At 36.4% G+C, this 27,894-nt stretch overlaps 4 protein-coding genes across 10 annotated transcripts; 2 read left to right on the plus strand and 2 right to left on the minus strand.

Annotated features, from left to right (window-relative positions):
- LOC109711306 (thiocyanate methyltransferase 1-like) lies at positions 648-8,525 on the plus strand. Of its 2 annotated transcripts, XM_020234284.1 has the most exons (9): positions 652-868; positions 1,215-1,353; positions 3,265-3,395; positions 4,034-4,120; positions 5,388-5,488; positions 5,565-5,664; positions 7,259-7,305; positions 7,452-7,530; positions 8,191-8,525. In XM_020234284.1, the coding sequence occupies exons 1-9, from the start codon at positions 686-688 to the stop codon at positions 8,242-8,244; spliced, it is 921 nt and encodes a 306-aa protein (XP_020089873.1). In that variant the 5' UTR covers positions 652-685; the 3' UTR covers positions 8,245-8,525. The 2 variants fall into 2 exon arrangements, with proteins under 2 accessions (XP_020089880.1, XP_020089873.1); XM_020234291.1 differs by lacking the exon at positions 5,388-5,488 and having other exon boundaries at positions 648-868; positions 5,539-5,664.
- On the minus strand, positions 1,394-17,291 carry LOC109711272 (glycine oxidase). Of its 6 annotated transcripts, none has more exons than XM_020234239.1 (10): positions 16,891-17,291; positions 16,607-16,756; positions 13,364-13,578; positions 13,185-13,255; positions 12,935-13,088; positions 12,001-12,181; positions 11,398-11,553; positions 11,191-11,278; positions 10,041-10,132; positions 1,394-1,419 (listed from the first exon to the last, which is right to left on the minus strand). In XM_020234239.1, the coding sequence occupies exons 1-10, from the start codon at positions 17,198-17,200 to the stop codon at positions 1,412-1,414; spliced, it is 1,425 nt and encodes a 474-aa protein (XP_020089828.1). In that variant the 5' UTR covers positions 17,201-17,291; the 3' UTR covers positions 1,394-1,411. The 6 variants fall into 6 exon arrangements, with proteins under 6 accessions (XP_020089828.1, XP_020089836.1, XP_020089852.1 ...); XM_020234247.1 differs by lacking the exon at positions 1,394-1,419 and adding an exon at positions 9,468-9,873; XM_020234263.1 differs by lacking the exon at positions 1,394-1,419 and adding an exon at positions 9,468-9,873 and having other exon boundaries at positions 10,041-10,122; positions 11,190-11,278; positions 16,891-17,289.
- LOC109713907 (pentatricopeptide repeat-containing protein At2g27610-like) lies at positions 17,656-20,394 on the plus strand. Its single transcript, XM_020238194.1, has one exon. The coding sequence runs from the start codon at positions 17,799-17,801 to the stop codon at positions 20,049-20,051; it is 2,253 nt and encodes a 750-aa protein (XP_020093783.1). The 5' UTR covers positions 17,656-17,798; the 3' UTR covers positions 20,052-20,394.
- Positions 22,213-27,196, minus strand: LOC109713914 (2,3-dimethylmalate lyase). The gene is made up of 8 exons (XM_020238205.1): positions 26,731-27,196; positions 25,812-26,023; positions 24,985-25,266; positions 24,625-24,747; positions 23,512-23,662; positions 23,156-23,382; positions 22,671-22,707; positions 22,213-22,570 (listed from the first exon to the last, which is right to left on the minus strand). The coding sequence occupies exons 1-8, from the start codon at positions 27,167-27,169 to the stop codon at positions 22,437-22,439; spliced, it is 1,605 nt and encodes a 534-aa protein (XP_020093794.1). The 5' UTR covers positions 27,170-27,196; the 3' UTR covers positions 22,213-22,436.

Here is a 27,894-nt window from a genome sequence, read left to right on the forward strand (position 1 = left end):
CCATCTAATACAACTACAAAATATAGACAAAATAATATGATCTTTTTATACGGGGAGATAATTGAGAGGACTTTTTTTGAAACTGACCCTATAGAATTTTATATTTGGCCAAATACCCCTCTAAAAATTTTATTTGTAAAACTAACCCTTCTTTCGCCACGTCGGCGCCAGCTCGGATTTTTTTCGTAAAGACGGTGAATCGTTTACCGTCTATGCGCATTTCTCATGAAGACGGTGGATGGTTCACCGCCTTCATGAGACGGTGAACTATTCACCGTCTTTAGAGTACACCCCCTTTTGAAGCTGTTGTGCCCTCGATAAGACGGTAAACAGTTCACCGTCTTACCTAAGACGGTACATTATCTCCCCACACCCCCCAACTACAAAATATAAACAAAATTAATATGATCTTTTTATACGGAGAGATAATTGAGATGCACTTTATATTGTACACTAATAAATATTGCACTTGTAAACATTCCTTCAGACAAAGAAAATATTCACATAAAGACGAAAGAGAGAGACGGAAATACAACAATTGAACTATTTTTTTTTTTTTTGTACTTTGCCCCCTTTCTTAGAATAATTTGGTTATATTACTATTCTGTTTATTTTTTATAATTTATGTTAAAAGAAACAAAGAAAATAAAAAAAAAATTGAGTGTGGTGATTGGCCGATCAGACCATGCTGCTTCCCACCGCCTCTAACCTCCTCAACCGAGCCTTCTCCTTCTCCTTCTCCTTCTCGTCTCCTCCTCTTCTGCTGTCGCCTTGCTTTTATTACACTCGCCGCATTCAAACCCTAAAATCGACGCCCCCTAAAGCCCTAACGGCGCCGGCGACGACGACGACGACGACGACGACGAACGATGCNTTTTTTATTTTTTTTATATTTTTATAATGATAAAAGCGGTGAATGGTTTACCGCTTTTATTTCTTTTCTACTCCTAATGAGAAGTTATAAATGCGGTGAATCATTCACCGCATTTATAGGACTATTTTTATAATTATTTTTTTAACAAAACAATTTTTATAATTATAAAAATTAATAAGATTATTTATAAAAAAAATTCTTCTCCTTCTCCTTCTCGTCTCCTCCTCTTCTGCTGTCGCCTTGCTTTTATTACACTCGCCGCATTCAAACCCTAAAATCGACGCCCCCTAAAGCCCTAACGGCGCCGACGACGACGACGACGACGACGACGACGACGAATGATGCGGCGGCGGCGCCGATCATGGCGAAGGGCGGCGGCGGCGCCGATCATGGCGAAGGCGATCGCTACAGGGACCCGAGCGCGAACCCAAAGGTGGCGAGGTTACGGGAGCTCGTGAGCGCTGGCGACGCCACCGCTGGTTCCTCTATTTCTCCTTTCTATTTCTACTTCTTCTTCTTCTTCTTCTTCCTATGCGATCATCTTGCTGAGTATATAATATGTAAACATCCTATGTTATCTGGTAGCTTAACCTTTTAGAGACAAATAGTTGTTTCAAGCATTAATTTTCTTTTCTTTGGAGAAATATGCGAGAAAATTATTTTCTCTCCTATCCTTTCCAGGCTGTTTGGACAGTATGATCGTCTTATTCGGCATATCTCTTGGATTTACTTAAAAAAATCCTACCATTTACTTAAAAAGTTTTTGCTAGATAAGGAGTATGATTGAATGCGTAGAATGGATACTATACCATATTGGCATTCGCATCGTTTGTTATCCTTCTTAGCTTCCAATCGCTTAAGAAAGTTTTATACCGAATAAGTTATTATTGAATATTTTATTCCGACATTCAAATATGGCCTAAAGGTTGCGTTTGGTTCGCGCTATCTCTTAAAGATTCCATATAATCCAATAGGAATAAAAAAAAATGACGGTGTTTGGCTAAACACACTAAGTAATCCAGTTGGTAATATTAGATTCACTTGGGAATAAGATTCACCCTAAAGTGCTAATCTCATTCCCTTAAGGAAGGGTGGGTATCCTTATATTAATGGATTGGGATAATAATCATAATAATATGTCTATCTCTTTCTTTCTTCCTATTCGCCGGCTAATTGATATTATTTTTCTTTACACTCTAACCTTATATCTCTCTCTAAACTTATTTTTCTCTCTAAAATTTAACTTTTTTTCTCTCTCTAAACTGAGCTTTCTCTCTCTCTCTCTTTCTAAAATTTCAACTCTCTCGCTCTCTCTAATTTCGACTATATTTCTCTTTTTATTTTTTTAATTATGCTCTCTCTCTCCAACTTATGCTCTCTCTCTCTCTTTTTTTTTAAAAAGATGTTGAAATTTTTGGTAACATTATATAAAATTAATTAAAAAATAAATAAATTAATTATATTTTTTGTAATATTAAATAATATGGCTAAATAATATTACGGTGCGAACCAAACACAAAAATTCCACATTCTTAGTAATAGAATGAATAGAAATAAGATTCTCGGATATCTTTTCATTTTTAGTAATCTTTCATAATGCGAACCAAACGCACCCAAAAGGTGTTCTCTATGGAGTGTTAGTATACTAAAGTACCCCCAACATCTTTCAGGAGAGGAAAAAAAGTCCATGAGCCGTGCTCTGATAAGGCACATTCCTCTTTACTGTCGCCTACCATGAATGCTTCTTTGATATTCGGGTTAAGTTCTTTGTGACAGTCGGAGGAGGTGCATCTTACTGAGGCACTTCTTGTAGATTCTGCACCGGAATCGATAGTATTAAATTGGAGCTTCTTTTTTGAAGCTCATCGCTGCCCACAACACTCTCGTAGAGCGTGCTGCGGCGTGAAACAGAAGCAGAAACAGAAACAGGGCCAAACAGGCCTTTCCGAACCATGAGGTCCTGTTGATTTGGGGTTGTTTACTTGTATTCAACATTCTTCTAGCCAGAATAGTTTCAACTTGAATTCCAAGATTTAAGCCTTGATATGATTTTTCTCAGTTTTCCTCGTTCCATCTCGGTAAAATTTTTCACAAATTTTTTTTCCTTTTCTTCCATTTTTTTACCACTCAGTTTTATCCTGTTGGTGTATTCATAGTTGGCGAGACAAATCTGTCATAAAGCTTCTGTTCCATCTCTTTCTAAGAAGTAATTATGCCTTTTGAGTTTTGACGGTGTCAAAATGTAGCATTACTGCCTTCTGTAAGGGGTAAAGTGCAGCATTTCCTAATCAATCAAGGGGTTAGCTGTATTCATTATCAGCAGGGACTGGGTAGAGTGCAAATTGCTATATATCCTGGGGTTTTCCTTAAGCCTTTATTTTTCTGATCAGATGGCTGGGAGAAGTGCTGGGACAAAGGACTAACTCCATGGGATTTGGGTCGGCCAACACCTGTTGTTCCACAGCTCGTGCAATCAGGAACCCTCCCAAAAGGCAGAGTTTTGGTCCCTGGATGCGGACTGGTGAGGCTTTGCAAGTTTGCATCCTCTTTCTTGTCATTGTTGTTCATTTTCCTGTCACATTGTGATTTTTGTTCTTTCTTGTGGTACAATCAGTTTCACCTGATGGCTATTTTCTGGTTAAACTAATGCTTTTTAACTAATGCTTAACATGTCTTATGCGCACGATATAATTTAATTTTTCTACCTTGTACATGAATCTATTGGCATATCCATAGGTAATTCTTTTAAACTATTTTGATTTTCCAACTTAGTTCCTGAACTTTTCACTAAAACACTTTAATCCTAGAGCTTTTTCATATGTTGTCGTTCCAGCACTGATCATAAAGAAATCCCTGTTTTTCTTTCCTGTGAAAAATGACCAGTTTGTCCCTTTGTTGAAATTTTTTCAATGTATTTGAAACGGGTCAAAAAGGTCATTTTAGAGGAAAAGTTGATGTTTTGTCAGATACTTTCTAGCGGACATGGATGAAAAATGCAACATATGAGATGGTTCAGGGGCTCCTTTTTCTGCCTGCCATAATTTTTCCTGATATCAAAAATAGTCATCATTGTTGAATTTCTAATTAATTTTCTTTTCTATTTTACTCGATTTGCTTCAATAATTATTTCATTTATATTTATATATCTGTGTATCACAGGGATATGATGTTGTGGCCTTTGCGAGCCCTGGGCGCTTTGTTGTAGGTTTGGACATTTCTGATACTGCTATCAGAAAAGCCAAAGAGGTAGGATTCATGAGTTTATCGACAAATCTGTAGTTTTGAGTTAGCTTAGTTCAAGAAGTTTTAAATTAATCATGCTAAAAATTAGCAAGGAAGACTTGATTGAATTTAGTTATGATGGATTGTGCCTAATTTGGCTTGATCATAATGTTATGCTGTCGAATGATTAGTGCAGCATTGTGCTTAGAGAAATAGGAATGTACTGGTCAAATAAATTGCGATAGCTAATATATTATTTTTGAAGTTGATCATATAAATTGTAATAGCTAACATATTATTTTTTAAAATGGATCATTTTACGTATTACTTCAATCATAGATACTGTCAATTAGTGAATAATAGGTGCTCTCAGGGCCTTACAGCTTTGTTGCATAGATATGGATATGGGTTAAAGAGACGAGAAGGATACCAAATTTCCAAAAATTTTAGGATAAGATAATTGGGAGATATGGTAATGAACAAACGCTTAACACTACAAAGAGCAGAGGTTTCATGATCCAATAGATTGTGGTACGCTCAATGGGATAAAGCAAATGTACTAGACTGGACCCTAATGAACATACTTACAGCCTGATCTTAAATCAACGCAGCTCCCTATGCCATATAGAGTGATTGCTCAAATCAACTTACACCCTGATTCATTTTCCAAGAACAGAGCAAGCAAAGTTGATTGGATCATGGCACATATACTTAGCGGTTGATCAAATCATCAAATATAGGGAAGGAAAAAACTATTAACCTCCTATGTTAGTTGCCTCTTCCAAGCCTAGCTTCTCTATTCCTAATTTGTTTGGTTCAAAATGTTTTGTTATTTATCCTGTGAACCTTATTTAACAAGTTGACAATCATTTTCATGGATAACAAGACTGTTCGACGAACTTTCCCTGCCTTTATTTCATTTTATGCATACAGTGTATCCTCTGTTGTTTTTCCCTCTTTCAATAGAGAATGTACTTATGCCAAGACATACTTAAGATCACAATTGTTGTCTTCATTTCTGACTTACACATAAAATAATTCTCAAGTCAAGAAAATGATTGGTTAAAAGCCAAACATTTTTTAGTATGTGATAATGTTTGTCGGTCATTGATTTTTGTTATTAATGTCTTATATTATATCCTTTTGAAGACCTAGTGGAAGATTTCATCCTTTTAAGATCTGCTTTTTTTTTTATAATTTTTTTCCTTTTTAAATGCCTTTTGGGGACTTGACAAGTGAAAGCAATCTTTCCATTCAACTGTCTCTAATTTTTCACTGTAAATGATATCAGTGGTCTTCCTCTTTGCCGAATGCCAATTTTTTCACATTTATGGCAGAAGATTTCTTTATTTGGCAACCGACCGAGTTGTTTGATCTCATCTTTGACTACACGTAAGTTTTTTCTTTTGTATGGTGGTCTTTTCCTGCACTATGCAAAGCAGTTCATATATCTAGCTGGAAACTGCAGATTCTTTTGTGCAATTGATCCAAGCATGAGATCAGCTTGGGCAAGGAAAATAAGAGACATTTTAAAGCCAGATGGAGAGCTTATTACACTGATATATGTGGTGAGTACGTTTATAAATTTAATCAAGTTTTATTATTTTGCTTCTATGTAGAGTGAAATTTTCATCATGAAGTTTACAGAGTGATTTTTCAAAATGAGATTGCCTTTAGTAATTTTAGGCGTGCGGTAAGTAGAAAGTTCTGCCACGGGCTGTTCTTGTGGAGGTTGGCAGCTGGTCACAGTAATTTGTTGAATTTTTAAATGAGACTTTTGAACTTGATGTGCTGTGACATTACTTGTTGATGCCATGGCATGTATTAGTTGGTTTTTAGTCAGTTGAATTATGGGCGTGTTTAGATGAAAATCCATTTTTTTCTAATTTTTTTCATTTCAGCATTTTCATCCACATTTTATGTTTCTGGGACGTAAATGCCTCATACACTGGTCGCAAGGGAAGCCAGAAGCATTCGTATCCAAGAAAATTAAATGGCGGGTGGAAGTGCTAGAAGGAAAAAAAAAAGGCCAAAAGTGTAAAAACGAATACAAGTGGAATTTTGTTGTTAAAACATCCCAAAGAAAAACATTGTTATCTCTTGTTTCTTTATTTTCTTTTTAAGAATATGCTTTTCCACATTTGATTACATAGAATTCGAGTTTAGAAAGGGGAAGGAAAGGCGGAAGCATAGCCAAACAAGGAATTAGTTTTTTGTAGTGCACATATGATAACTGTTACGACATGCTACTATGAAATAGATGTGAGCTAGTTGGTTCCAGATCATATTATATTGATAACTGTGTCCGGTTGGTTACTTTGTTTATTAGGGTGTGAAGTTAGAACAGTGGTAGATTCTGTTTTTTCGAAGACAGTCACGTAGTAAATTTGTAATTGAGGACTGTACCATCAAGACTACCTAGTAGGAAATTTTGTGCTTTGCTTGTCTACTTTCACTTTTAGGAGTTAATGAATTTGTAGGTTGAATAGATCTAGTATATTTAAATAAGAGAATCTTGGTGCATGTCGGCCAATTTCAAGAGAAGTATGATGCATTTCATTACGATGGAACATTTGGTTCTATCAATTGAAACAATGAGGTGTTCATGATAAATTTTGATAAATGAATATTGTGATTATCTTTACTACAACACTATGATTTTGATAAATCTTAGGCCCTACCAAGTTTTTGGAGGAACAGTGAGATAGCTAGAAACGTAACTTGTCGTTGCAGTAAGATGGATTATGCATTGGTCTTCCTTTTTTCTATCAGAGCAAGTTCTATTCCCGTGCTATGCCCACATGGAAAATTAAAAGATTCTCCACATATTAATGTTGTATGAAGATACTTAATATAAATGGATCTTAAATGTCTTAACTGGTGGGACTAAGAGGTGGATTAGAGAGAAAATAAAATATGATTTGAGAGAATGGTGATGCATGAATTTGATGTCTGACGTGTCAAGAAAAGTAGCAAAAGTAGCCAAAGATGAAGCTAATTTCTTTTTTCCTCCTCTCTTTTCCAACTCCCTATATAGTATGAAATTTCTTTCTTTTCCCCCATAAGACCAGTTCTGATCAAGGGCTATTAGACTTGTTTCTTTTCCCCTATGTTCTTTACCTCAAGAATTTAATGTTAGCATTTACATATTGTGGACGGCAGATTACCGATCAGCAAGAAGGACCGCCTTACAATACAACTGTCGCTGAGTAAGTATATTTCTGCTTTTAATGGAGTGTTTGGTAGTATGTAGTAAGATTCAATATTAATACTTTGACACGCCAACTTCAACTATCTAATTGGAGTCAAAGGTATCTAATGGCATAACAATTCCTTGTTCTTGTCTTATGTGTAGCTATGAGGAAGTATTGAGTCCTGTGGGTTTCAAGGCTCTCTTTATTGAAGATAATGAGTTTGCCGTTGGACCGCGCAAGGTACTTACTATATACTGTAACTATGATTAATCAGCGGTTTTTGAAAGCTGAAAGCAAGTAATCCAGGGCCTCATATTTGGTGATGTAATTCTTTGTCTAGTCTTACCAATTGCTCTATATCTCATTTAAAAGTTCAATTAGCAAATTATACTTACAATAATTGGTAGAATTTCCTATCACTAGAATTGTAGAAATGTAAACTGTCCTGCTAGGTTGCACAGACCACAGCTATGAGCTGTTGTGTGGGGGGATACCTCAAAGCTTCAATTTCTTGATCTTGTCAAATATTACTAAAACACGTCGAGTGCGATGTGAAAGTCAGAACGTTCACTTTGAAAGAGCTGCTCTGATCTGTTCTGCCTTTCAGCACCGACCACAAAATTGACATTGTGATCAATTATTACTATCCCTCATAGCGGAAGAATCTTATTCCTCAACCAAGCACAAATAGAATTAACCATCAATCAGAATTTGGTCTTTTACATTATTAATTATTGCGCTGATATGCTTTATGGTATATATTGTTATTTTTTATTCAAAATTGCTTTTGTTCCGGTAGTTCCTGGAAATATATTTGATCATCTGTAGTTTAAGCTGCATAATAATTTTAAATCTGGTGAGAGACTCTCTTTGCTGCGTATGATGCGAATCGTTTTCCAGGGGAGGGAGAAGGTGGGTAGGTGGAAGAGATATAAAAAGCTATCATCTCTTTGAGGATAACATGACCACAAATCAGCCCAACGACTGGTAAAGCTGTAATCAGAAACAAGTGTATTCTTGTACAAAGCAACTTAAACAAATTAAGAGTGCATTTTAAGGAATATATTGTTCTTTTGGTCTGTGCAGTAATCTCAATTCAGATTATTAGAAATAGACAACCATGTTTGATTGGAGAATCAAGTTCCCAATAATGCAGATAGTAATGTAGTCAATTTTTTCGAATTGACTCTTTATTAAAAATATTGTTTATAATAGCTATTTGCGTTCTAATTTTAGACTCTATTTATTTATTTGTTTTAAGAATTGACATAGCCCATGATCCTGGGCTCTAGCAGTAATCATGGTGGTTCAATGGTCTTACCTTGTGAATAAAGTATTCGCAAATTCTCGAATTTCGTAAGTGTTGTTTGGTTGGATGCAATTATAATTATTATAAATGTGTATATATCTTATATGATTGAATGTAATCGGGTGTTCTAGAATTATGCATGCATTGTTTGTTGCAACCGGTTGGAAATTTGATTTACAAATTTTATATATGAAATGGTGATATTACTTTCACCATCGATTCGTTTTTTTTTTTTTTTCGTCCGTTTTGTTATGTTAAAGATGATTCAATAGGTAAGTTTACCTCTTATTTAAAACAATTCTAGTCAACTGCTACAAGTAAAATTACGATCAATTTGGACAAAGTTCTAATTATATTTGAATCTATAATTATAACTGCACTAGATAAGTACTATATTTAAATCTGTATATAACTAAAATTGTAATACATTTACTAGGAATGAAAACAGAAAACAGAGCCACTTCCCGCCCCACCTGTGGCGTATTTCATAATCCGCCCGTTCAGAAGGGAAAAATTCTAGAACACACGGGATATATTAGTGACGATGCGTCACCTATCAATCAAATACCTCCTGAGGTTATGTTTCATTATGATTATAAAAAAAAAATTTTATTATATTTATTTAAAAAAAGAGAGATGTGATTAACTTGTTATTGACGATGTGGTGTCATAGTAAATTTTCTTCTCGTAAGACCGCCTTCCCCAGTCACATCATAAAATTTTTATTTTTCATTTAAAGTTAGATTTAATATAATTAAACTTTATTATTTTAATAAAAATAAAATTTAAAAAAATACAAAATTATAAAGGTGATTCTCTTAAATTGCATTTATTTTAGAAAAAACTAACATTTAAGACTCAAAGAATATTTTTTAAAAAACATTAGACTAAATTTTAATTTAAAATATATATTCAGAGCGGATTCCAGATGAATCTGTTTCGGATTTAAAAACTACTCCCATTTACTGCCCCGAGTCTATTTTTTCGGTCCCAATTACGGCTGCTCCGAGAATGTATTTATCAGTCCCATTTACCGCCGCACTCCGAGCGCATCGGGGTTGGAATAAGAGCTCTGCCAACCCGAATCCGTTTGCCCCTATAAATAAATGCTGCTGCCATGCAACCAAACAGTTTTGTATGTATTGGTCCAATCTTTTTGTCTTCCTCTAGTTTGAGACCGATTTTTATACTCTTACGTAAATTTTACAATCAATCGACCCATTAGGTAACACAGTTTCAAAATAATTACATATCCAGTTCAAGCTTTCATTACTCTGCAAAAGGAGCACCAACACAGAAAAGATTCATTAAGAAAAAGGGGGCCGCGAGCGAAACGAGAACCAAAACTCCGATTCGATGAAAATAAAATATGGCACCAGTTAGGCTGTCGACAATGAGACAGACATTGAAGGGGTAAATTTGTAATTACCTCAAAACCTACCGCGTATGGAGAACGGAGTGCAGTCCACCACAGGGGAGTTCCCTAAGATCATATCAGCAACCATTTCAGCAGTGCCCAATGCCTGAGATATCGCCGAAACAAAAACAAAAACAAAAAAGGGAAACTTCATCATCTTTGGACTTTGTATGGATTTTAAATAAGGTTTCAACAACCAAACAAGTGCGCATAAAATTAGGGCAAAATTTTGGTTTACAAACTCGTCAAGTGTGCAGGTACAGTCAAGTGTGCAGGTACAGGCTTCGGCAGAAGAATCGGGAAATGCGTATGAGCATCTGTAAACTTATGTTTATGTCAACTTGATGCCAGTAAGTAAACAAGTCATACATCTTTGGAGGCCACCGAAGAATAATGAATAGAATCCGGAAACTCCTAAGAAAGGTTTTCAATAGTAGCACTATATCAGAAATATGCATATGTTGAGATTTATCTATAATATATATGTTGAATCATCTTCTCTAAATTCTCCTGAGTCACAACCTAGTTCATCAGTCTCTTCTACTGAGAGCCAGCTGTTTTTTTTTTATATATATAATTTGTCATTTTTTTTCATTTTTTAATCTCTTTATTATGGAAAACAACAACCGGAATTATGGCCGACTAAGAGCTTCAGTATTATGTGCATGTTTCGTGCGAGTCAATTTTGTCACACTCATGAACTCGCAAGCTTGAGCATGCGCTCATCGCCAACTTGCCTTGCATCTATTTTACTCATACTAACACTACCTCCCCCTCAGCTCCTCTAACCATAACTTTCGGGCTACAAGCGACACCAAAGCACACCTTGTCCTGGTTGTCGCTGCGAGTCCTACACTTTAGGCCAAGCTATATTACTCTGATGTACCAAAATCGGTTTGCGTCTCAAATCCATGTTTGCATGCAGATATTATTTGTGCTACTCTTTTTAGATCATTGTTGAAATAACTGAGTAGGTATAACAAATAAAAAGTAGAAAATAAAAACAAGAGTACAAGCAACAGAAGAAGGCAAAGACTAATAGACAGACAAGTTTTCCGTATCAAGAGATTAGCATTTTATCAAAACCTAATATGCTCCATAAGAAACTAAATGTAGATAATGTCAAATATGCTACATTAACAAAGTACTTGCTAAAGTAACAGAGCAAGTTACCAAGCTAAGTCCGCTTCCTTCGTGTCCTGTTGCAAGTAAAATGTTCGGCAAACCGGGAACAGGGCCAATCACCGGCTTCCCATCGGGCACTGAAATAAGTCAACAATACGTTGTTACTCTTTTGCTCTTGCAGGTTTAGAGAGAAAGAAACAACACCGGAATGAAGCAAAAAGATGCAAATAATGTGAGAATAATAAAGTGAGCTTACTATAAGGTCGGTGTCCTATTCTTATCTGTCTCTTCCGCAATGAATCAAGAGATATAGTCCTTAGTGTGGGAAAGAACTCCCCTGCTCGGTCCCATATGCGCTTGATGATAGACTCGTCTACTTCTCTACAAAATCCACTGAACTGGCGGCTGCTGCCTAAGATTTTCAAATGAAGAGATGTAGCAAGGTAGGTTACATTAGGTGGCTGTGAACAACTGAAGTCAGCTCGACAAGTTGGGACGATAAGAAAAGTTCAAATTATTACATAGGAATTCTGAAAGTGTCTAGCAGCCTTTTTGATATCCATGGAAATGGTATGATAAAAGTTCCCTTATATATGCTCTTTTTGGAGGGCATCATGATAATTACAATTGGCACTTATGATATACATCAGGACATTTATGGTATTTTCATTTTTAGGAGAATGATAAGGATATTATAGGCAGATGGGAGGGGTGCATATGCAACTTTGCCAAATATTTTGACATATGCTCCACTTAGGTCACAACAAACTACAAAATGAATGACTACCTATGGAAAGGCATCAAAAACACAATATAGCATGGGATCCAAAGAAAAGAAATCAAATGGTGATCCGTTTACCTAGAACAAGATTGCCTTTCGCATCTATGGTGGCTGTCATTGATATGGAGAGCAAAGTTTGCTCACTATCTGCTGTAGCTGAATCAGACGAAGTGCCGACCTGATGATCTATATATCCTGCCTCCATCAGGCCATGGTTTAGTTTAATCTCATTGAAGTTCTCCAACACAAGAAGATGGCCCTGGGGAGAAAAGATGGATTTAGGTTTTTCGTCATTACCACAACTGCATGGTAAAGTTGCAAGTAGAATTGAAAGAACAAAATGAATCTGTTTCATGTCATCAGTAGTGGCTAATCGATAAGGTTCTTTCACATTGATATAACTTGATGATAGACAATTAGGCAATCACAAGATCTAACTCTTAGTTGTTTGCAAGAACATATCTAAGGACAATGAAATTAAATTGCTCCCAAATATTACATGCAATGATGCTTTAACTTCTAAGCATGGAAGTCTAAATGGATGTAGGCAAACTCAGATATCACATAGTACTATTGTCGACAAAAGCAGATTCCTGAGATTAATCAATACCTGCTCATAAATGTTCCTTTATTAGGACTTAGGAGTAAGTAAAATAGCCAATGAAAAATACAAGAGCTATTATGTTCTAGAATTTAAATATATGGTTGGAGTTCGATGTGAACTCCGCGAAACCCCTGCAACAATAAAAAAGAACGAAATCAAACTTACAGAAATTTTTTGTCTTACCAATGTTGAAATGATTCTCAACATGGCCTTCACTATGTAATGACAGAAATAAAGCTCAAGATTTAGGCAGCAGAATTCGACGTAGAGTTTACGACAAATAAGATTAAATTGACTTGCCAAAACACACCAGAGAAAAGAAGAACAAGGATAGAAAACAATGCACTATAATAATGCAAACAAATTAAAGACAAAACAACCTAAAACCAATGCAGTTCTAGGCAGAACCTTTCGAGGCTTTACAGGAACATCTGGTGCATTAACGTCAAAGCTTCTCATCAAGGATCCACTCCATGCACCAGCAGCAATTACAATAGCCTTTTTACCATACAAGATTTTCTCGGAAGTTTGAACAGCTTCGATTGCTCCGCTTCTATCAGATCTATATGATATAAGAAAAGCAAAATTGAGTAAGCACAACAGATTTTCTATGATGAAACAAGCAATAGAGCAATTACCAATGGATGGAGTGGGAAACCTTAATAAGCCAATGGCAGGATCATTATAGAACTCTGCATATCTGCCTTCCGGAGCAAAAGACTTATTACGCTAACATATATAAACATGTGAACAATATATACACATTGAAAATCAGAAACATTATTAAATGTGTTCTTAGACACAAAAGCCAAATTTTAAAAGAGAAAAATGATGCACCTTTTCGATGAAAGAAACAGTCTGATGTGCATCCAACTGGCAATCATCTGGTAGAAATGCAGCCCCACCTTCTTTTCCAACTTCAAGTGCTGGTTCCATTGAACTCAATGAAGAGCTAGACAAGTATTCGGCTCTCAACCCTGCTTCAGTAAAAACTTTCACCCTTTCTTCCAATGTAGTTAGCTCTTCTGCACTCCTACCGATCAATAAGCTTCCTGTTGTAAAAGCTCCCAAGTATACTCTCACTTTTCCATAAAAGAAAGATCTTGATAACTAAGCCAAAATGTTACGGCAATTAGTAATGTCATAACAAATATAAATATACTCTTTCTGTAAAATTGTACAGACCTTAGCTGCAATAGATAACCCACTTTGAAATAGGAACAGCACTTTAAAACTTCGAGTTTACTACCTAGCTTTTCAATTTAATCAATTTCAGAGGGTTCCATCAAATTATATCAGAACTAAACAGTTGTTTTTTAAGTCATAGTATATTCTGTTAAGTAGGCAGAATATTCTATTAGGTAGCATAACATTTTGCCAAAAAAAGATATACGGAGAGGTAGCGAAATCATACTAAAAGGTAAAAGGCTAGATAGTAACACCAAAATTTTTACAGTTCGGTACCCATTTCAAAATGCACTATAGTTCAGATGCAATTACCAGCTCCGCTTTTATTTAAGACAGATATTATTTATTGAATCAGGTCAACATTAGTAAGTGAATAATGACAAGATGCAATGAATTCAGTAGTAAGTCGTAATTCCGTAAACTGTGTTGTGTTGACATCATCATTCTTCGAGTAAGGTCAAATTTCTTAGTTTCAGAAAGAAAAGATGTTTCTTTGAAGGTAAAAACTTATGAAGAACCCCTCAACTTTAGGCTATTTTTATATCGGGGCATCCCAACTTTAATTTTTTTTATTTGACATGCCTTAACTTTTTTTTTTAATTGAATTATTCTAATAAGTTAAAAATTCGCGAATAGCTATTAATGATTCCAGTTTAATTTGCTAAAAAACAAAAATTAAGACCATTAATTTTGAAGGAATTATCAATCAGTTAGATAAAAATTTTAATATATTCAATTAAAGTCATTCAATGGGAAAAAAAAAAAGAGTTGAACTTAAGAGGTATCAACTAAAAAAGTAAAAGTTCAGGAGGGCTTTAGTTGAGATGGTCTCCCTATATTTTTACCTTTTTTCTTGGGTAATCAATATATATGTAGTTCCAATTCCAATGATTTCTTAGGGTTAAATGCATAAGTATCCCAAAAAACAATAAAATCGCATATCTATCCGTACAAAGTTTTCGTAATCAAATATTTTCCTCCTAAATTGCATAGTTTGCAAATATATCCCGTTCCTTTAGTTGACCGGTTAATGTTGACTTTTCTTCTACAAAGTGATTCTACCTTTGAATATATATATTTTTTAATTATGTTTACCATCATTTATCCTTTCTAATATTTTTATTATAACTTTCATGTCATTCTATATGAATCATAAATTAAAAATTTTAAAAAATTTTCAAAAAAATTATTTTTTTTACAAGGGCATAACAGTGCAAACAGTAAAAATTTAACAGTCAACTGACAGTAATAAATTTTGGAAATGGAGAGATACATATTTGATGATTAAAACTTTATAGAGACGAATCCGTAATTTGAAAACTTTACAACGATACGTATCAAACTATCCCATTTCATTATATCAGAAAATGAGAGAAAAAGGAAAAAAAAAAGAAAAGAAAAATACTTTTGGTCTTCAAACTATATGGCCCATGACACTTTAGTTCTCGAACTTTAATTTGTTATAATTTTTTCAATTCGAACTTTTAAAATTGTTGCAATCAAGTTTCCACAATCTTCGTTAGTTAACTATATATTGATGTCTTACTAACGTGTAAGTGATGTAACATTATTGTTGTTAATAATGCGATAACAATTAAGATGCCACATACATTGCTTTCACATCAGCAACACATTAGTACGTAGTTAACTAAATTGGATTGTTGCATTGATGATAATGATTTAGAAAGATTGAGAATTAATTAAAATTTGAAGGGTAAAATGTCACGTGCTTATGGCTTTTACTTTAGAGAAAATCTAATTGTACATTCCAAAAAAAGTGTACATCTACATTCCTCGTTCTAGAGTTCACAAAAATTCACAAAAATTCAAATAATTTTTAATAAAAACAAAAAGGTCGATGTGACAAGTAAAAATTTATGGTTCTTAAATAGAGTGGGCGTAAGATGTATAGCATTGCTCGTTACTTTTAAGGCGTAAACTTTACACTCATAAGCTTCTAATGGCCTACATTTTTTTCACATGTCATGTTATTATTATTATTGTTTGGCAAAAATAAAAAAAACCCCCCCTATAAATATCCGCTTTTTTATTTTTCCTCTCTGACTTTCAAAAACCTACATTTTGCCCCCTTAAAATTTTAGAAACATTTTTAGAGAGGTCCGGTGTTATTGAAGAGGGCAAAAGACCAAATTGCCCTTAGTTTTTTCATAAGAAAAAAATAATTTTTTAATATATTTCAGTCATTTTGAAAGACATTTTCGATATAAATTATAAGAAATGAATGGAATAGTGATGGAACCGTGACGGAGGGGGACTAAATGTAACAATCTGAAATGTTGAAGGGATAAAATGTAGGTTTTTGAAAGTTAGGGAAGAAAATGAAAAAACGGATATTTATAAGGAGGGTTTTCTATAATTTAGCCTTATTTCTTTTACTAAAATTTAAGGCTAAATTATATAAAACCCTCATGTCAAAACCCGATTTTTCACTTTCCCCATGTCATTTAAAAATCTATACTTCGCCCACTTGTAAAAAAAAAAATATATATATATATATATATATATTCACTTTACTGCCTGCCGTTAGTAATCCGTTAGGGTTCCGTTTATAAAATATTATTATATATTATTTTAATACTAAAAATGCCCTCAGCCTTCTCTTCTATGAATATGGTGAGGGGCAAAATGGTCATTTTATCATCATAGTTCACATCGTACCCCTGTGAACATTTTTTATTTTATAATGGGGCAAAGTGTAGGTTTTTAAATGATAGAGAAGGAAAGTAAAAAATCGGGTTTTGACGGGGGATTTTCTATAATTTAGCCAAAATCCAACTAAGTTTTTATCAACCCTTGGATATAGAGGTTTAACATTAGCAGCATTTATACCTAAACTCTTCATAAGAGGAAGAGGCAGAGAGAGAGAGAAACCTGTTTTCTTCCAACCCAAGATGTGTTGAGGATCCAACCCCTCCCGCGCCACGCCGTCCGCCATCTCCTCCCACAGCTGCTTGCTCCTCACCGCCAGCTGCCACGCGTCGCTCCCCAGCGTCTTGTGCGCCATCCATACGTACCCCTGCCCTGCGGGATCCCACGGCGCGACACGCACCGTAGTAATTAGAACGATTTCGCAGGGGCATAATCGTAAAAAATGCAACCGACCCCGAGGGCGGGTAGGAATGATGATGCCCTAATCGGGGCCCGCCCCCCCATACCAGCTCCGGTGGCGCCGGAGCACGGGACGCCGGCGTCGGCGACGGCGACGGAGAGGCCGCAGTGGAGGAGGAGGTGGCGGGCGATGGCGAGCCCGACGATCCCGGCGCCGACGACGACGACGTCGTGGTCGGAGGAACGCCGCTGCAGCGCGAGGGGCGGGGCGAGGGATCTGGGCCGTCGGATCCTGAGAAGACGATTGGAGGATCGGAGATTGGGAGCGAAGCGGGATCGCCATGGACCGGAGGTGGAGCGGGAGAGGGGATTAGGGTTAGGGTTAGGGTTTAGAGAGTGGAGATAAATGGACTCCATTAGTGGAGGTTTTGTGCGCTCGCTAGGTAGGAGGAGGCCGCGGAGAGAAGAGCGCGAGCGGTCAACTGATCTAGCGCTGATTCCACCGAATTTTATAATTAAATATAATTATTTAATTTAAATTTGTTCTTATAATGTACTGTTTTTAAATTTTTGTTTTAAAGAAAAAAAAATTCTAACAGATTATTAAACTTCTTTTTTTCAAATAAAAAATCGAGATATTAAAAAAAAATGTAAAATTAAAATTTTTATATATTCTAATATTTATTGTAAAAATATGCTAAACAATCAGAATGTATTGCAAAATAATATATATATATATATATATATATATGCAAAGCTAACAGGTGAAGAACATGTAATCAACATGGAATTAAAATCTCTGCAGTAATGAATATAACATGAANTATATATATATATTATTTAATACAGCTTTTTCAAATTTTGAATAATTTTTTTTAAAAAAAAATTTATTTCCGCGAGCTATAATAAACTACAATATGTCCCATAAATTCAGTTAAAATATAAATACTGCAATCCGACCCGAAAAATTAGTTTAGCAATTAAAAACTATTTCCCGCCATCACTTCACACAAACATGAAAATTTCCTTTTCGCCCCACACTTCTTCTCTGAGGCCTCTCCACCTCCTCCAAAACCATCCTCGCACTCCCTTCCATCCTCTCTTCAGGTGCAAGAAACCCATAGCAGCTCCGCCGCACCCTCCGGAACCCCTCTCCCTCCCCGAGCATTCGCACGCCGAGAGACTCCGAAGCTCGGTGAAGTCGAAGAGCGTCGAAGAAGCTATGGAGTTGCTAACAGAGATGAAAAGAAAGGGAGTTAGACCGGGCGTAGCTCTTGAATCCATGCTGGTTGATCTCCTCATGAAATCCGACCGAGTGGGCGATGCGTTCGACGTGTTCGGTGAAATGCCGGAGAGAAATGTCGTTGCTTGGACCTCGATGATATCAGGGTGCGTCCGGAACAGTCAGTGTGGTGTCGGGTTCTCGCTGTTTGTTGAGATGATGGAGTCCGGTCTCTTGCCGAATGATTTCTCCTTGAATGCCGCGCTTGCGGCCTGCGCTCACATGGCAGCTCTTCGCCTCGGTGAGCAAGTGCACTCACTGATCGTGCGTCTTGGGCTTGAGAGTGATTGCCGGAACGGGAATAGTTTGATCGACTTCTATTCGAGATGCGGTTTGATTTCAAATGCCAAAGCTGTGTTCGATAGAATGCCTGAGCTAGATTTGGTGAGCTACACTTCATTGATATCCGGACTTTGTACCAATGAGTCGTTTGAATCGGCGGTTTGGGTGTTCGATCGCATGGTAAGACATGGGCTCGAACCGAATGAGCATACAATCGCAAGCATTCTGACAGCTTGTGGGCTGCCGCTTGGTGAGCAGATACATGGCTACATGATCAAGACAATGATTGCTCAGAGCGTCTACTCTGCGAGTGCCTTGATTGATTTGTATTCAAGAAATAATGAGTTCGAATCAGCTAGCACCGTATTCCAACATCTTGAACCTAAAAATGTTGTCTCTTGGAACTCGATGATCGCTAGTTGTGTTAGGAATGAACAAGTAGAAGATGCCCTGCAGCTGTTTGTTGAAATGGTTATAGATGGTCTCAATGCTAATGAGTTTGCATTCGCCACTGCCATAGGGGCTTGCGGGCTATCATCTGAATCCGGTGAGTTTGGAAGGCAATTACATGGCTCTGCTATAAAACACAATATGATGTCGGACATTCGAGTATACAACGCCTTACTAAGCATGTATGGTAGAGGCGGTCGGATCAAAGAAATGGAGTCTGTGATTGCGGAGATCGAATACCCTGATGTTGTTAGCTGGAGTGCAGCTATTTCTGGCTATTTTCAGAACGGTTTTGACGAGAGATCCACAAGCGCTCTTTGTCGAATGCATAGCATGAATTACAGACCGAACGAGTACGCATTCTCTAGTGCTTTAAGTTCTTGCGCAAATCTTGCCTTACTAGATCAAGGAAGGCAATTCCATTGTCTTGCCCTCAAATTGGCGTGCGATCTCGATACTTCCACTGGAAATGCATTGATCAACATGTACTCCAAGTGTGGGTGCATCGGAGACGCGAAATTCGCATTCGACGCAATGCCCACCCATGACGTCACATCGTGGAATTCGCTGATTCATGGTTATGCACATCATGGGCATGCGAAGGAGGCACTGAAAGTGTTCAATAAGATGGAACCGAACGGCGTCATGCCGGATCAGTTGACATTTGTAGGGATTCTAGCAGGTTTTAGCCATGCAGGTCTTGTAGACGAAGCAGAAAAATACTTTAAACTCATGACCGATCGGTACGGTATCGAGCCATCTCCTTCTCACTACGCATGTATGATCGATATGATGGGGCGAAGCGGGAGAATTGAAGAGGCACTATGTATGATAAATAGTATGCCATGTGAGGCAGATATTGTGATATGGAAAGCACTGTTGGGATCATGTAGATTGCATCGGAATTTAGAAGCAGGAAAGATTGCTTTAGAGAAGGTGATGCAGTTGTCGAGAAAAGACTCTGCGGGCTACGTGCTTATGTCGAATTTGCACGCTATGCACGGAGAATGGAGCGACGCCGATAGAGTCAGGAGGAAGATGGATGACATGGGAGTCAAGAAAGATGCTGGATGGAGTTGGATTGAGGTAAAAGATGAGGTCCACACTTTTGTCGCAAGAGATACTTCTCATCCAAAATCTGCATTACTTTACCAGAGATTAAGAGAGCTCCTTGTGCTAATGAAGGATGAGGGTTATTCACCTGATCTGGGCACACTATCAGATGATTTGTTAGTTTATATGACACATCTTTAGAGAAGTGATTATTAATATAGAATGGATGTTAATCTTCTAAAATAAACTGTAGTTGTATATATAGGACACATGTTTAGATCTTACAAAATGTAAATGAGTGTTATTGCTGTGCCAATGTGAAATCAATTAATCTCTAATCCTTAGATCGTATAATGGTTCTGCTTTGTATTGTAAATTGTTTTAGACTTCTAGTTCATGAATTGTGTGAATTCAAGAGTCCTAGTTCAAGTTTTGCCAGCTGAGTGCTGGTTTCGCTTTGTTTACGTACTTCATACTTGTTTATTCCCGTGTTCGATGTTATTGACGGTACCTACAGATGGTATTGCATTGTTTGCAGATCTTATATCTATGTGTTTTGTTCGATGAAAAAAGAATGGAAATTACAGCAGTATCTTTCTTTCGTCTTCAAAGACAAGTTCACAAATTAACCAACAACAACAATAGGAACAGAACAAAGAACATATAGAATTTGAGATCAGGACAAAGAACAAAGACAATGGCAAGCCCCAAAGTACTAGTTTTCTGTTTTCTAGTTTATCTCATGATGAAATTTGTTACTACTGAAAACATTGAAAATCTCAAAAGCTAAGCCAAGCATCCACTTGGCATGATAATGCGATGTGCATTCCTGACAGTACATCTGGACGATGTGAAGTATATCATAAGAGATTACACAAATCACAGAATAGTAGCCCCTCATATTGTACAAAAAAAATCAATCACTCTAGCCTAAATTCTATTCTTTTTTTTTTTTTTTTTTCGTCTTGGAAGTGGACATAGCATTCATCCAATTTGCATGCATCTCCATACACAACATGTCCTAACCTGGGGTTGCAGTAAATAATTTATCACAATAAATAAGTGCAGACAAAAGTTGTTGAATGTTATCTCAGTTTGTTCTAACTTTTCATAGATACGCATTCTCCTCCTGGACCTCTTTGGATGCAAGAAAAAGTTAAACCTGAGAATACTTGTAGGAAATACCAATTGTTTTTTGTGATTCCAATTTGAAAGTTGATGTTTCGTCGATTATGCTGTCCACATAATTATGATTTTTTAAGATAATTGTTAGATGTGACTCGAAATCTACTATCGATTCAGGTTCGGGTTTACGACTCGCCGACAGTTTCGCGGTGCGACCAATTTGGAAAAAAAAATTATGAAGGAAAAATGAATGTCTGTGGTGGGTAGCGGAGCCTCCCGCGGTACGGATCGGATCCGAAACCCGCTATGAGTTTTTCTTTTCGTTTATCGTTTATGCCCTAGAGGCGTGTGATCGTGGTTGGTTGTAACCTGAAGAACTTTGTATTCCCTTTTCGTTCCATAGTGAAGATCTCTCCTCCCTCGCCCGTGGTTTTTCCCTGCAAAGGGTTTTCCACGTAAATCTGTGTCTCTTTATTTTTCTGCTTGTGATTTGATTGTTTTTTGTGTTCGTCATTTCGTTTCCGTTTGTGCGTTTGTCGTAACAATAATGCTTTCCACCTACATGGTGATTTGTTATGTTCCCCCAAAAAATGGAAAAAAAAATTAAAAAAAAACTTAAAGGACAAGTATTTTGCACTTAATATTGGTGATAGAAGCAGATTTTGCAATCTCTTTTGAATTCGATTTTGAATTCTCTAAGATTTGATTTCATGAGTAGAACATATAAAATTTGTGTAATTTGATCCCCACTCCAACAACATATTTAAAATACCTAATAAAATAATAACTCACCATATTCTCTTATAAACCCTATTTTATTAGGTATTTTAAATATATTGGTGATAGAAGCAGACTTTGCAATCTCTTTTGAATTCGATTTTGAATTCTCTAAGATTTGATTTCATGAGTAGAACATATAAAATTTGTGTAATTTGATCCCCACTCCAACAACATATTTAAAATACCTAATAAAATAATAACTCACCATATTCTCTTATAAACCCTATATATTTCTGTGTTATACACTGAACAAGTTATTTGATTTAGATTGTTCACAGAAACTATATTTATACTTGTACTACAAATTCAGATGAATTGAATCCTATAAATACCTATCTTAAATTCGTATTCCATAAAGAAAAATTAATGTGGTCTAACAAATTTAAAATTTGCCCATCACATTTTTTTGGCATATCTCATTCACAAACTAGATTATTTTTGTGGCTTTACTCGTATCTTATTCATATCTCACTGTAGATTAAGTTTTCCTTAAGTATAAAATTTCAAAAGGAGTATTTACAGATGCACTTTAATAAATTGGCATCCTTAAATTCACCAATGTGAGTACTAACATACCTCCAGAAAGGGAGGCATAAGTGAAGAAGCAATGCTCTTTCCAGATTATCTTTGCCTTATGTTCTGTAATTTCAGCTGACAACTTGCCCTTTAGTTATGAAAGTTTCACTCGACAAACACCTGAATCCGATCTCCCATTGCATCATTGAAATCAAGAAGTACCTTCCCACTCTGCGAGCCACTAACTTCATCTTCCGGTGCATTGGTTAACAGCTCCATGATATTCACACCTGCCAATCCTGCAGCATGAAGAATTTTATCAGGAATTTCTTTTCCAAATAGTTTCCATTATGACAGTTGCTAGTTTCCACTACGACATGTGACTGATTGCTGTAGTACCTGGTATAATTCTCGACATCCCTTCAAGAAAACCAGCCTGTAATAAAAAAGAACAAGAAAAAGCAGAACCATTAAAATAAATGGAAACGTGCGTCCACTTGCATACAGAATTTTTAATCTTTTTAATACATTTGGACTTTGGGGTTTCCCAGGTAACATTTTCAAGCAACAATTTCAACTCTATACAATCTCAGTCGTGTAAATCTTATTACATATTGAATGCATAAAAAAAAGAAAATTGTTCATCTACTTTGCGTTGTCTTCAAGAGCAATAGATGCACAATTGGTTATGAAAAGGACAAGAATCAAACATGCAAGCATGCAAGACTAGATATTGCAGGTCTCAAAATATATTTTGATCTTTTGCCAAACTAATTTAGGGTTTGAGTAATTAACAAAAATAGAAAAAGCTCGTAAGAGATTAAAATCGTATGAAAGCCGACATTTTAGAGTGCAGGAAAGAAAAAAAAAAAATGCCCACTTACAGGAATGCTGACATCGAGTTTCTCGAGCCCATTCCTCCCCGTGATCTTCAATTTCAACTTGCGAGACCACATCCCACCCATCTGATCTCGTGGATCACTCGAGCTGAAGCCATCATACAAAGATGGAGGCAAAATCTCAACTACAGGTTCTTGTGGCCGATAAGCTCTCGACTCAAAATCTTTGCGAGCTGTCCTCGGTTCATAGCTACGGCTGGCCGGGATGTAACCTGCTTTCATTCAAAAGTGAAGATTAAATTATTCTACACACTTTTATCCACCAAAGAACAAAAGGAAATAAAAGAAAAGGAGAGAAGTATATCCACATGTTATTAGGATATGAATTGTTAAGTCATTACCTCTTCGGTTTGATGGTTGAGCAGGGGTGACCATATAACGTTTTTCCTCCTCGTAATATTCATTGAAGCCCAGTGTATCCTTAATTTCTTCAAAAGATGGCAAGCTTCCTGGAGGAGGGACACGGCCACCTTTTATGGCGGTAAGTGCATCCTGTGATTATAGAATGTTTATTGTAATATGAGAAATACAACAAGACATTATCAACGTACCAACAGAATGGTATAATTTGTCTGCCATTCTGAGGAGCAGAAAACGATATGCTCCTAAAGAATAGAGGAGCATATTTTCATCAGACAGTGTATTCTGCTGCCAAAGCAGATGCTGAAGCCAGCTAATGATAACATTTATATTCGGAGAAATGGATACGATGAACTACCAAGAGGTTAATTTTCTTTACATAAAAGTTTTCTTTTGTGTAGCTAACATGAGAAGAAATATTGAGACATGAAATTGGAGCTTTTGAACGCTTTTAAGTCAAAATTGAACAAATCATGAATGTATATAGTACATTATTTTATATGTCCACATTTTAAGCCCATATATTTGCTTTCTGAAACTCCAAAGGTCTTGCACATTTTACTCGACCTAATAAGCTCAATCTAGATGTTTAATTAAACTGGAATCATGCTTCAAAAACCTTGTTAACTAAACAAATCTACTGGTAGTATACAATTTATTAGTTGCCTCTAGATATATGTTTATTTTCATGCTGAAAAAAAGAAATTTATTAATCTACTGGACTTGGAGGGAACATTTAGCAAGAGTATTCAAAGAAAGAAAAAAGCAACATTTGATACAAAATGAAAATGTATATTAAGGTAAGCCGGAAGATCCAGTTAATGCTTAATACAAAGGAGTCAAGAATGAGAACACTGCATACTAATATAAAGTGACATTGATAGGAAAAGAGTGCATAGGACAGAAATATTCAAGACTTTAAATCTGTTACTCAAAGGTGCCAAAAAAAAAAGGGGGAAGTAGAGAATATAAGCTAAATAACATGACCACAATCCATATCATATCTACCTGAAACTTGTGGCTACTACTCATATAATCACACTAGACCAATTCTAATAAAAGAAGAAAATACAGCCAAGTCTAAGAAGATATACCTCCATTGCTCGGATGGATACCCCAATTAAGGACAGTGGATAGCAGATAATTTTAAATCCAATCTCCTCAAGTTCAACGGGGTTTAATATGGGAGTCTTTCCCCCACCTTCAAGCATGTTGGCCTACACAAAATATCGTTAGAATTTGGAACCGAAATGTAATGAGAAGATTCGTGAAGAAATAAATGTATCTGATATTACATTTGCAGTATGATAGTGTTTAAAGAGATAATTATATTACTAACTGTAACACTTAGTCGATCATGCTCACGTTCAATATGATTTTTGGATGTCAAGGTGATCGTTTGTTTCTTATGACTGCCTAGACTCTTTCTTACAATATTAGTTGAACAAACTTACCATTTTCGGAAGTAAAGGTGTGATCTCACAGAAGGCCCTCATCTCTTCTCTAGAAGCTAGTGCATCAATAAATAGAACATCTGCTCCAGCATCAGCAAAGGCTCGTGATCTCCAAAGGGATTCCTCTAGTGATATGGCCTGACGAGAATCGGTTCTTGCTACAATCACAATGTCAGAGCCACTCTCCTTCCGTGCATCTATAGCTGCTTTTATACGCATTATTGCTTCCTCTCTTGAGACCACTTTGCGACCATTAGTATGGCCGCAGGCTTTTGGCGAAACCTATCAAGGAGCATATTCAAAACCATGCTACAAGAGAATTAGAGAAGAAACAGAACATCATTTTGAGCCACCAGATACTTTTGTTACGCCATTAAAATCAGGATGGTAGATTGATAAGTAAATCAAAATATCCCAAGAAATGACTTACTTGCTTTGGAGAAGAAAACTAATCCAACCTATTTGTATAAAATTGCTGCTAAACTAACCTGAGAAACTAAGTTTAATAGTCCGATCTCATAATTGAACATCACATGAGTACTGAAGCAAAATTAACTCTCTAAAAATTTGCAGAGGCTGCTTTATTCCAATTAATCTTTTTAATATTACTTAGTTCTTTCCAAGGAATTAGAAATAAACTTTTTAGAGAAGAAACTCCTAGCAGGACAAGAAAATCTAAACTCTGTTATAAGACGGATTTTATAATCCATCTAAATGAAATGTCAGGAAAACGCAAGATGACATCAGTTCATCAAGGTACAAAAGGTGCAATCTAATCTCTATCTCAAAAAAGCCCCTCATGAATAATCTACAGCAAATATGCATACCTGATCTTCAAGAATAATTCCAGCAAAACCCGCTTTGATAAAACCTTTAACTGTTCTCTTGACATTCATTTGATTCCCATATCCATTATCACCGTCTCCTATTACAGGAATCGATACAGCTTGGGTAATTTGATAACCTTGATCTACCATTTCCCCGTAGGAAATAAGACCCACATCTGGCAACCCCAGCCGAGCAGCCGAGATAGAGAAACCTGAAGATAGCCAAATGCATTACTAAGAAACATCATATTTTCTCCTAAACTGAAACAAACTCACCTATATCCGTGTTGGACGCCGATACATCATAGGAGTGCCCAACACTTTATAAACTCGGAAAATAGGAGAAAACGCAGCGGGTACTCGCCGGGCGCAAGGTGGATCTCTTTTGGGTCTTAATGGAGTTACAGAAACATTGTTTGTTAAATGGCTTTAATCCGTAAACTTGTTTAGAAAGTCATCCCACTTACGCACCAAATTGGACTCCGCTTGCATCATGAATTCACGATCGACAAAACTCAAGATTCATGTTTGCCTAGCTAACTTCATTCCTTGATGACCACCAGTCAATTAAATTAACGTTTCCTTCTCAAACCATAGCAATCCAAGTCGCAGATGAAATCCACAGCTACCAATATAAACCATAGCCAATATAAAAGCAAACATTATGGTCAAGATATAAATAAAATCCGAGGATCGGCCTATCTTTAAAGTCCTTCTCGTGTGTGTCGTAGAATTCGTGATTCTCTTATGATTCAGTTTATATATTCCTTGATTGTACTTTGTCTCTTCATGCTGCAGCATGTTGTGTGTGTATATATATATATATATATATATCTATATGTTTATATTATTCTTATTCTAATACTTTAATGAGGCGAACAGAAATCATGGTGAGTGAGGCAAAAAGGCAAACAGGTACCGCTCGTGAAGCAGAAGCGGAAGCCGGCCCTCTCGACGAGCTTGGCGCTGAGGGCGTCGAAGCAAGCGGGGCCCTGGTGGGCACCGGGGGATTCTAGAAGCTTCCGGAGCTCGCGCGCGGGGGAAGAAGCACTCGACGGCGATGGGGAGGGGGAGGAGGAGGAGGCGGCGGCGGCGTAGCAGGCGACCATGGATCTGCGGGATATACGTAGAGAATAAGGAGGAAGAGGAGGATAAGAGGGAGAGGAGGTGGGGGGGAGGAGGAGTAGAGGGTGGGATTGGGGTTTGGAGAGAGGGGAGGAGGAGACATTGGCGGCGTTGAGGGAGGAGGGGAGGAGGAGTGACTTGCAGCCCATTGAAATATTTCGAGGGCAGAGAGAGGCAGTGTCGCCGCTAACAAGAGACTGACGAAAGAGGCGTCTTAAAGAGCAGAAAGTCATGGGTAAGTTGAAAAATGCTGCCTCTGCGCCCCCTACGCTCTATTATTACATGTCATACTGCAATTATCTCTGTCCACCTATTAAATTGGGGCAATTTCATTGAAAAGTTCAAAATTATCGTAGATGCCCTTACATAATTTGAAATATCAAAATTATCCCTACAAATATTTATTTTGTTTCAAAAATACTCTCAACTCATTTTAATCTTCGTTATACCATGATATAATAAAGGTTAAGAATAAAATTGTCCATTTTGCCCCTAAACTGATGAGGGGCATATAAATGTACGTGGTTCATTTTTTAAAAAATTTTCTTTATCCATTCAGATTTCAAATATTATAATCAATTAATAAAGAAATTCAATTAATAGGTTAATTAGCTAATAATAATTAACTATTAAATGAATTTATGCTAGTTTCAACTGAAAATTAGTCAAAGGTATTAAATTTAATGGAATAATTATCTTAATTTGTGAAAAATTTTCATTATCTAAAATTTTTTCAATTTATTATTTAAAACAATTATTGGTTTATGTAAAGTTCGTTGATTACAAGAATTTAGTTTGTCCTTTCATAATATAACTATTTTTTTTATTTGAGGTCGGATTTTATACTAATGCTCTTAGTTGTAATGTATTCATAATAACAAATTTTCTCTATATTAAGTAGTCAAATAAAAAAAATTTATTACTTTACAATCGATGTAGTAAAAAAAGTAGATATAAC

This window comes from Ananas comosus, linkage group 1 (assembly GCF_001540865.1).
Source record: "Ananas comosus cultivar F153 linkage group 1, ASM154086v1, whole genome shotgun sequence".
NCBI lineage: Eukaryota > Viridiplantae > Streptophyta > Magnoliopsida > Poales > Bromeliaceae > Ananas > Ananas comosus.